The 10,535-nt window shown below is 36.5% G+C and overlaps 1 protein-coding gene across 1 annotated transcript; it reads left to right on the forward strand.

Annotated features, from left to right (window-relative positions):
* Nucleotides 1–2,032: 2,032 nt before the first annotated feature.
* LOC307167251 (olfactory receptor 52K2-like) lies at nt 2,033–2,995 on the forward strand (the record flags this gene model as incomplete). Its single annotated transcript, XM_079886237.1, has 1 exon — nt 2,033–2,995. One exon carries the CDS (start codon nt 2,033–2,035, stop codon nt 2,993–2,995), a length of 963 nt encoding a protein of 320 aa, XP_079742363.1.
* Between the last annotated feature and the right edge of the window lie 7,540 nt (nt 2,996–10,535).

A 10,535-nucleotide genomic window follows, 5' to 3' on the forward strand; every position in this document is an offset into this window, starting at 1 on the left:
GGGCCGAAAGCAGATAAGATTGTGGTTGTTTGGTCTTGGGACGAGTAGCCGCATTCCAATTTACACAGCTCCTGGTCCATCTTGGTCTCCGAAACGATCCATTTTCCTTTGCAAAGCTGTGAGCTTCTCCATGATGTTATCCATATAGTGGTTCATAGTCACAGTCTGAGTGCTGACAGCTCTGCCCACTGCTTCAATCATGACGGGCAGCCTTGTGGGGCTTTGGACAGCTGTCACCGTCTTCTTTATTCCTCGATAAACCAGGGCAATGCCTAATCCAAACAGCAAAAAACCTGTTATCATGGTTCCGAATAGGTAGATATCTTCAATGTCCTCCACGGAAAGAGCCGCCAGACACACGACCCGCCACTTCCCCCACGCGTCCATCGTGTAGCCAGCTGCGAACGTTCCGGCAGGGCAGTCAGGTTCCCCCGAACCCAAGCTTCTCGTCGAGAAGATGGTGTCAATTGCGTTGAGAGACCAGTTGATCAAATCCATAATTTCTTAGTTTGGAGAGCAGTGCGGAGAGAGTCTCTCAAAGTACATACAAGACAGTAGACGAGACGAGAGCAGCAAGTAGGGGAGATAAGGGATAGGAGGGGAAGAAAATGCGACCGCCTTAATTGAGAGCCAAAGAAGAAGAGATGGCTATATATATATATATATATAGCTTAAAAAAATGTGCCTTTAAAACTATTCATCACCTGTGATCCATCGCAGCTCAGATTTATGTAACAAGGTAAACAATAGCCTACTTTTTCACCATTGACACGAGGAAAAGTAACGCAAGTTATACTAGAGGTCATTCTGGCGTTATGCACAACCATGCTATGGTTAGACAAGCAACTATAAAACTTCGAATTTACACAAATAGGCTGAATTACCTGTTGAGAAGAAAGCAGGCAACTTTTGCGTCCATTTTAAAATCTTTGCTCCTCATGAGCTCTTTCCATCTGGGAAAAGTTACTCCAATATTGACTTTGGTCTTGCTGATTTGCCTGTCGCATTGACGTTTTAATTCTCTCTTTTGCTTCCTTGGCGACTCTGCTACATGTCCTCGAAAATAGGCGTGATCCTCCATCAGCAATCTTTCAAATCTGCCGGCAGTCACGAGTAATCTCCCCCTCGCATTTGTCACGGTGTCACTGAGTGTACAACGCGAAAGGCGCAGCTTGAATTTCCAGGTATGTCCCTCTTTGGCGAATGTATTTTCAAGATGGAGGCGCAACATGGCTGCCGCCATTCGAGCGACTCGATCGTATGTATTATAAATGGCAGATTTTACGCTTACGAGAATACTTTATTAGTTGGTGGAAGTAATTACACATGATCATTCATATACTTTTGATAGAACAAAGTGTTTTTTGCTAAGAATCAACTTAAAAAGTAGCTTTAATAAAATGAACTTGAAGTATACTTATTTTTTTATAAGGGATATATACTGTATATTATAATGCATAAGTGAAAACCTGTGGCTGGTTCTATTCCAACATGGGAATAGTTTACAGACTCATGGGAACACGGCATAGTGTATTTAGAGACCATGATTTCATGTCACGCTTTCATTTCACTCTTACATGTAAGAAAAAGAATTATGATAAACAATAGTTAGGATAGTTATAGAGAGCACAGGTTAATGCATGAAAGGCCTATGTAATTAAACATAACATCATATCTTGTATCTTTATCTTTATATAATGAAACATTCACTGAACATCTAACTTATAAAGGTCAGCTTGATTTTTTTCTCTCTTCACAGCAACAAAGTACAACAAAGAAGCCTCACAAATAAGGTAAAATTAAGTGTATTCTAATTATTTCATAATGATAATAGATGAAAAGCACATTCACTCGGCATTTTAATTCATATTGTGAAAGTGAAATCACTGAATAACATAATTGTGAGCAGTACTGTAGAATTGTTTTTATTTATCACTCTCAAATGTAGCACAGCCTACTGGACATACATGGAAAAATGGTTTAGTTTTTATCTTTAGGCATTAATTCCTTTTCTTTTTTTTTTATGAACAGCATGAAGAATCTTTCTGCACAAAATATTTCATTCTCAGACTTCAATCTGATTGGTTTCTACAGCCTAGGAGAATGGAGGCCTTTTTTATTTATCCCTTTCTTTCTGATGTTTTTATTGTCTATCACAGCAAATTCTGTTCTCATATATTTAATCATATGTCAAAAGTCTCTGCATTCTCCTATGTATGTACTAATAGGTTTAATGGCTGTTGTAGACTTGATCTCGCCTGTATTTTTTGTACCTAACATGCTTCTTAGCTTTTTATTTAATTGGAATGAGATATCTCTAACAGGTTGTTTGATACAAATGTTTTGCATTCATTTTGTTGGCTCATTTCAGTCCACTTTGCTTTTTTGGATGGCACTGGACCGTTACTTTGCAATATGCAAACCGCTTTACTATCATAAATACATGGAAATCTCTAACTTTCTAAAGTTTATTGTTGTCCCATTAATCAGAAATGGACTTCTGAATATCACCATGGTCTCTCTGGCTGGAAAACTGTCATTTTGTTTAACAAATGTGATTGATCACTGTTTTTGTGAACACATGGCGGTGGTTCAGTTAGCATGTGGAGATATATCTATTAATAACTTAGTAGGACTTTTGTCTGCTTTTCTTATACCAACTGCAGATTTCATTCTCATTACTGCTTCCTATGCTGTGATTTTTACCTCTGTGTTTAAATCTGGGAAGGCCCACATGAAGGCCATAAACACCTGCATTACTCACATCATTGTTATGACATGTAGTTTGATTTTTGCCCTGATTGCATTTATGTCATACAGAATAAGAAATAATTTTTCTACCAGTAGTCGTGTATTTGTGAGCACAATGTACTTACTTTTTCCAAGTTGTTTTAACCCAATTGTTTATGGAGTGAGAACAAAAGAAATAAGACAAAGGTTTATTCAGTTTATTAGAGAAGTAAAAGTCTTTCCTTTGCAAAGAAATCCAGTTTAAAAAAAGATCAACAATATAATATGCTGATACTGTAACATTTTAAAAAGGATGTGGTTTGTTAAAGCTATAGTTTCAAATGGCCATATAGGCCCTATTTGAAAATATGGAAATTAAAAAATGTAGTTAATAATAAACATACTGTAAACACTGATGGTAATTTACAATAATGATATCCTTGTTCACAATTTTTGAATCCAGAACTGAAAGAGTTACTGATGAATTCAATTAGCAAAAAAAAAAAAAAAAAAAAAAAAAAAACAGGATTCGCCATCTCAAGCCTGTCTGATAAATCCTACTAAATAGAATAATATCTTTTTATTCCATTTATACTATTTTCCTTGTAAGAGAAATACAACTAGTTACCTGTATGTTTTCTATTAGTGCCTACTTACTTGCAGTATACACACCTCTAAGAAGCCAATCTCTATGAAGTAAACAAAACTCACTACTAGAATATCGTAAAAATCAGGTATTCAACCATATAATAATTTTCAGTTATATAGGGTGTACCAAAGCTTAGAATCTGTAGTTATCTGTAATCATAATATGACATGTAAATTAAGCTTCATATACAGATTTGAGTTAAAAAAATAAATTATATATAAATATATAAAGTTATTTTGCTCCAGCAATACAGACTACTACCAGGAGAGGGAGACAATAATGTATGAGATAATTGGAGAAGGACTAGCATGAACCTGCATATCTTTTTCTCATTACTGCTTTATTATTTCACTTAAAGCTTATTATTATTATTATTATTATTATTATTATTATTATAATTATTATTATTATTATTATTATTATAAACCAGAAGGTGCTTTCTAGCAAAGCTTTGGTCATGGTATTTGACCCATTACCCAAAACAATTTTTGTTATAACCTGTGTTATTTTGTTGATGCCATCAGCCATTAATTTTAAGAAAATATACATTTTCTTTAGACACTACATTTTTAGATTTCTAATCATGTCTGTCTGATAACATTTTTTAAAAATAATTCTATTTTATGCCTATGCTTAGATGCTTAAATGCAGTGTTGAAGTGCTCATTGACGCCCACTCCAGCTGGTGGTGGCCTAGGAAACCTCCTAGGTTGCCAATGCCTAGAAAAGGCCCTACAATAATCTCATGTATGTAGCGACTGAGACAAATCAGACACAATTATTTGTTATATGTAACAAATGATCTTTAAAACTCACTCTGGGATCTATGGTCCCATTCCCCCAACAAGGGCAAGAAGGGTCTTGGTAACCATGACTACGATCAGATAAGTTGGTTTTATTGCTGTTAAAAATGTGGTCATGTGGTCAAGGCAGAGACAATAGGGAAGACAGAAACAGACCTCAAAACAGATTTTGCTGCATTCATTTATAGACAAACTGATCTATAAATGAACATGCATCCCAAAAAATTGTGTAAATGATTTACTGTCTTGTGTAGTGTCTTCTAATTTTTTTTTTTTTTTTTTTCAGGGCTGCCAAATCTCACGCATTTCACGCAATTGACACTTTTCACACGCTCTCACGCCACACATCCATTTTCTCACGCACAGAAAAATTGCGGAGCAAAGAGGCACTTTTAATATTAAACTAATTCTCAGCTCTTAGATTCCGTCAATTTTATTACGAAATTCAGACAATAATACGTTTGGCGCTTGTAAATGTGACGTGACAGATCGCTGAGCGCCTCAGTTCAAGTGCACATGAACCGATCATCTGTTACTTTTTTATTTAAAGATGCAGTACAACTTACCGAAAGTATACATAATATCGACCAATTAGTGTTTTTCAACCACTGAAAGAGGTCAATATATAACAGCAGGAGAACAATTATGTCACATAACGTTACATTTACCTCAGGAAAGCCATTTAATGACCATAGCATGTTAATTGAATAGAAAAAATAGCTAGAGAGGAAATTTTGCTGAGCACTATATTACATAGGCCAGGGATGGGGAACTTCGGTCCTGGAGGGCCATTGTCATACAGAGTTTAGCTCCAACCCTAATCAAACACACCTGAACAAGCCAATCAAGGTCCTCAGGATTACTAGAAGATTACAGGCACGTGATTTTTTCAGGGTTGGAGCTAAACTCTGTAGGATATTATATTTTTACTTATGCCATTAAATAATTGTTATTATAACAAAAACTGCATTATATTTAATTTAATTTGTTATTTTTAACCACCAGCAGATTGGGCCCTCTATGTTTACAGCATTAGGTGAGATTATTTTTTTTAAATAAAATTTAAAATAAACATGTATCCAAATTAGTCAATATTGAAATCTTGAAATTTTTGTCAAGCAATAATAAAAACTGTATCCTACCAGTCATTGTACATTGTAACATGTTGTCACTAAACTTCATAAAATTCTATTTAGTTACCAAATGTTTTGACAATCACAAATCTCACTCCAAGCTAAACTCAAAAGTTGGCAGCCCTGTTTTTTTTATACAGTGTATTTTATGATAGAGCCAACGGTCAATGTAACCTCACCTATACCATGTTTGGTCTCTATAAATTGATACTTTGAAGATCGAAATGATTGTGTACATGATATGCCAATAGCCGCGCAACATATTAGTATTACAAGAATCTTTCTTAGTTTCGTCATCAGAAACCAATCCAGCTGCACATGCAAATGAGCACGCTTAAAACAAAGATTCATAAATCAACCGCAGAGGAATATTCCCACTTGGAAATTCCACCTTTCTCATTGGTCGAGCAAACCCGGAGAGGTGGGGCCTTTCTCAGACTTTATTAGAGACAAATTCACAGTGACTTCTCCTCTTCTTCTGGCCTTCACTGCTGCTTCTTCGGGTTGATGTCTGTGGGGACCCCCACTGGGGCCCGTGACCACAGCCTGCTATGCCTTCACTCTCCCAACAGAGTCAGACTGTATTTTCTTCAATCCAACTCAGAAAAAAACTGCAACTTTACCATCACTGAATGGGCAACCATCTTCGACTTCCTCACTCCTTGGTTGCCTGCGTGGCCTTTCTGGCCCAGGGACGGCAGGTCACAATCTGCATGTGGTCAGCCATGTGATCATGGAGAGAGAGAAAACCTTCAACCAGAATAGAGTCAAACAAACCACTCAAGTTCATAATTTCTTCTTCCAACGGAGAAGAAAACATTTGCGACTTCCACGTTTGACACTCACCGAACCATCAACATACTTTTCCAAGAACTTCAAGAATTGTTTCCACTGCAAACACCTTGAAAGTATACATTTAATGAGGTGCTCTGAAAATGATAAACTGATGGTTCATTTCATAGTTAAATGGATCTTTTCCATAGTCCCATTTCCTGCTTCTGGTTCCATTCTGTCACTCACCATTCGCCCGCGCATTTGAGTTCATAAAAAGCTCAGGTGAGTAAGAATCAGTCAACAAACACGGTGAGTAATGTCTTGTCCTGTTATTGTCACCTGCACTTCATGTCACATGTAGGGCTGTGACGGTGGCAGTTTTTTACCACCGCGGTAGTAATGGACCAAATACCGGCGGTGGTTGGGGGGGGGGTATGTTTTGAAATAAAAAAATAAAAAAAGAAACAACACACTAAAGCCTGTAAAGCATTGAAATAAATATCAGTAAATACTGGTAACTTACATAATATAATAAAGTTGAATCTATTTTTTTTATTTTTTTTTATTTCGTTTAATATTTCCACACAAAGGCGCGTGATACAGCCTACCGCTCTGCGCTTTGAGAGGTAGGCCTATGTGGGACACGAGAAGGAAAGAGACCATCGATCTCTTTTCTGATATCTTCATGTTTTCTACTTGTAAAAGGTATGAAGAGCGAATTTATCTTCTACAAGGGCAAGGCATTTAGGCTGTTTGCGCGCTGCCAGAGAAAGCAAAACTAAAATCCCCCACGCGTGTGAAACGCGCTTTACAAAATGAACTTGACGCGCCTTACCAATTATCATATGTCTAATAACAAGCACAAACTGTGTTAAAAAGAATTTGACGTACAAGTAAAAATGTAGGCTATCTGACCTACAGCGTTTTTCTAGGCTACTTTACCACAGTAAAGAATACGAAAATAATCGACCTAAAAGCGAAGAAAGGAAGAAACGTTTATAACGCGTCTTTGGGTGAGACGCGAGTGAAGATTTGGGAAAAGAAAAAAGAGATTCCATTCAGGGATGAGTCACGATTTTTGAATATTCGATTAGTTGATTTAGTTATAGAATATCTAATGTTCTAATGTCTGTTGTGCGATCATTCTCTAAAATAAAATCTGCATGTTCTGGTGCTGATGCGGCGGTGACGCGTTCATGTAACCGGAGGGTGACGCTGCCAATAACGCACATAACAGCTGTCACAAAGAACCGGCAAAAGTAATGATTATGTATGTGTCAAATATAGCAAGGAGACATTTGAATTGTTTATTAATAAAGTGTTTGTGTGTGTGTGTGTGTGTGTGTCAGTGTCGGGCTGCAAAGATGAAGTTGACGATGCTCACTCTTCGCAGTGAACGCGCCTAGAGAGAAATGCACACTTCATACGGAATAGAAGCATATGCTAGTCGGTTTATTTTCCGTTTTGAATTGTTTTGTTTAAAAGTAGACAATTCAAGCTTTCTATAAGGAATAACTAATGGAATATTTTTAAATTCGCTGATAATCGGGTGACCAGATCGCGAACCAGAATTCAAAGCCGACAAAGCTTAAGTTTACGGGCTCACGTACAACTCTCTCATTCGTCATGAATTAAAACTTTTCCATGGCTGCGATATAACATTTAATTGCTAACCTATTATTTCTTTTGTAAACAAAGCTTTGTGTGTCATAATATTAATGTAAAACAGCATTCAGTTACAATTTTTTTTTTAGGCGAATCACTGCCGGTACTACTCAGCCACCGCGGTGGCGCTTTACAACCGCGGTGGTGCGGTTGTCAAGTTTACCGGCACAGCCCTAGTCACATGTTTAGCATAGCCTTCTCTGTCGGCAATATAGGATTTATATGTGATAAATACAAGGAGACAGTTAGGCTGACAGTTACTGCAGCACAGCAGTAATGACTTTATGAACTTCTTCACTTATAAGACTGATAATATCAGGGAGAAAATTATAACTATGCAACCGTCTACTACAGTATCGCATCAGGCAGTGCATTGTAGTCTCCCTGAGGAAAAATTTGATTCATTCGTTGCTATAGGAGAGGAAGAATTTACTAAACTCGTTAAATCATCTAAATCTACAACATGTATGTTAGACCCTATACCGACTAAGCTACTGAAAGAAATACTTCCAGAGGTCACAGATCCTCTTCTTAATATCATTAATTCATCTTTGTCTCCAAAAAACAAAAACCTTGAAGCTGGCTATGATTAAACCACTTGTTAAAAAAATGCAACTTGATCCTACAGAATTAGTCAATTACAGGCCGATCTCGAATCTACCTTATCTGTCAAAGATATTAGAAAAAGCAGTGTCTTCACAACTGTGTTCCTTTCTTGAAAGAAATGATATCTTCGAGGACTTCCAGTCCGGATTTAGACCGTACCATAGTACTGAGACTGCTCTCATTAGAGTCACAAATGATTTGCTCTTATCATCTGATCGTGGTTGTGTCTCTCTATTAGTGTTACTCGATCTTAGTGCTGCATTTGACACTATCGACCACAACATTCTTTTAAATAGACTCGAAAATTATGTTGGCATTAGTGGAATTGCACTAGCATGGTTTAAATCATACTTATCTGACCGTTATCAGTTTGTAGCAGTAAATGAAGAGATGTCTCATCGATCACAAGTTCAGTATGGCGTACCACAAGGCTCAGTACTAGGACCGCTGCTGTTCACTCTGTACATGCTACCATTAGGAGATATCATTAGGAAACATGGCATTAGTTTTCACTGTTATGCCGACGATACTCAGCTGTATATTTCTTCAAAACCAAACGAAACCTACCAATTCACAAAATTAACGGAATGCATAGATGATATAAAAAATTGGATGACACGTAATTTCCTACTTCTAAATTCTGAAAAAACAGAGATTCTAATTATTTGACAAAAAACTTCCTCACGTAATAACCTAGAATACTGTCTAACACTTGATGGCTGCTCTGTTAACCCTCTGGGGACCAATGTGTTTTTGGGGCCCTTGAGATGTTCTGACATGCCTTGACATTTGTGTTTTTTCAGTTATTTATAAACATGTTAATGGCTAAGGTGTAAATTCACTCTATATAGCACAAACAGGGCTACCATAATATGCGAGCAACGTGTATGTAGATGTTTGTATTTTTAAGAGAATAATGTTTATGCGTGGTTATTGGAAAAAATAAAAATGAAAGTTGCTGAATTAAGACCACAAAACACATATTAAATATGTGTCCACAAGACTTTTGACTAATGGATGTTGTCCCTTTGAGTTCTAGCTTCAAAATTATGTGAAAATAGTCTTGCTTTATCGTTCACAAAAAAAAATACATTGATTTAAATGGTGTAAAACAGGTTTTGCTTGGAAAGCCATTATGCGAGGGGGGCGTGGAGGAGGAGTAGTTTGTCCCACCCACTCTGCATAATGACTCTGCCTAATGCCCATTCATTCAGGTGTGACACTGACTGAGCCACAATGCAAGGACAAAAGATGTATTTAGAAGAAGACTTATATTGACCATTTAAGATTTCGCTTACATCTCTCTTGTAAATATGTTTTGCTATTTTATTAAAAATGTTACAATTACAACAATAATTACAATTTCAACAATATTTCAAGTGTACTCTTTCTTTGTAAAAAAAAAAAAAAAAAAGATTATAGGCCTACATTTTATCATATGTATTCATTAGTTTGAATATAGCCAACATTGGAACATCTAACATCTTAGTCTATGACTTTATTTTTGACAAAAATAGTATATATATATATATATATATATATTATATTATATATATATAACGTTAGATATGAGCAGAAATTGCTAAACAAAAGCTTTTTTGATGTGGCGGTATATTCTACAGTAGCCTAAAAACTGTACCCTAGTCTAGTCAACAAAATGTTGTCTTTCATACTTCGCCTGACTGTAATGTTGTTTTTATGAAATATTAGGGCATATAAATGCTAATTTGCAGTTTAATACGTTGCTTATACAAATACATTTTATTTCAACATATTCCAGTCGATTTTTACTCATCTCAGTAGGCTATAGCAAAGCAGTTTATTATTTTACACACAGACGCGCGATTCATATTTAGGCTAAACAGTCTTTACAAATATGTCCCCTTCATTCATCTCACAGAAAGGCGAGTCATATTATAGAAATGGGATTCATCTTTTTGCGGTTTACATAGGCCTACACTAACGTTATTCCATAACGTTATTCCACACGTGAGAAAAGAAAACAGCCTACCTCACTCCTCAGCGGAATCTGCTCCTCATTTCAGGAGATATTGCTCCTCATCAGCACTGTTCTGAGGAATCGTTTCTCCATAAGGTAGGCTATAATGTCTCACTCGCGAGGAGTCGCGACGCGCTTTGTTTACAGCTGATGTGGGCGTTTCACAGCTCTGAAATG

The sequence above is a fragment of the Squalius cephalus genome (assembly GCF_949319135.1).
Source record: "Squalius cephalus genome assembly, chromosome: 11".
Lineage (NCBI taxonomy): Eukaryota > Metazoa > Chordata > Actinopteri > Cypriniformes > Leuciscidae > Squalius > Squalius cephalus.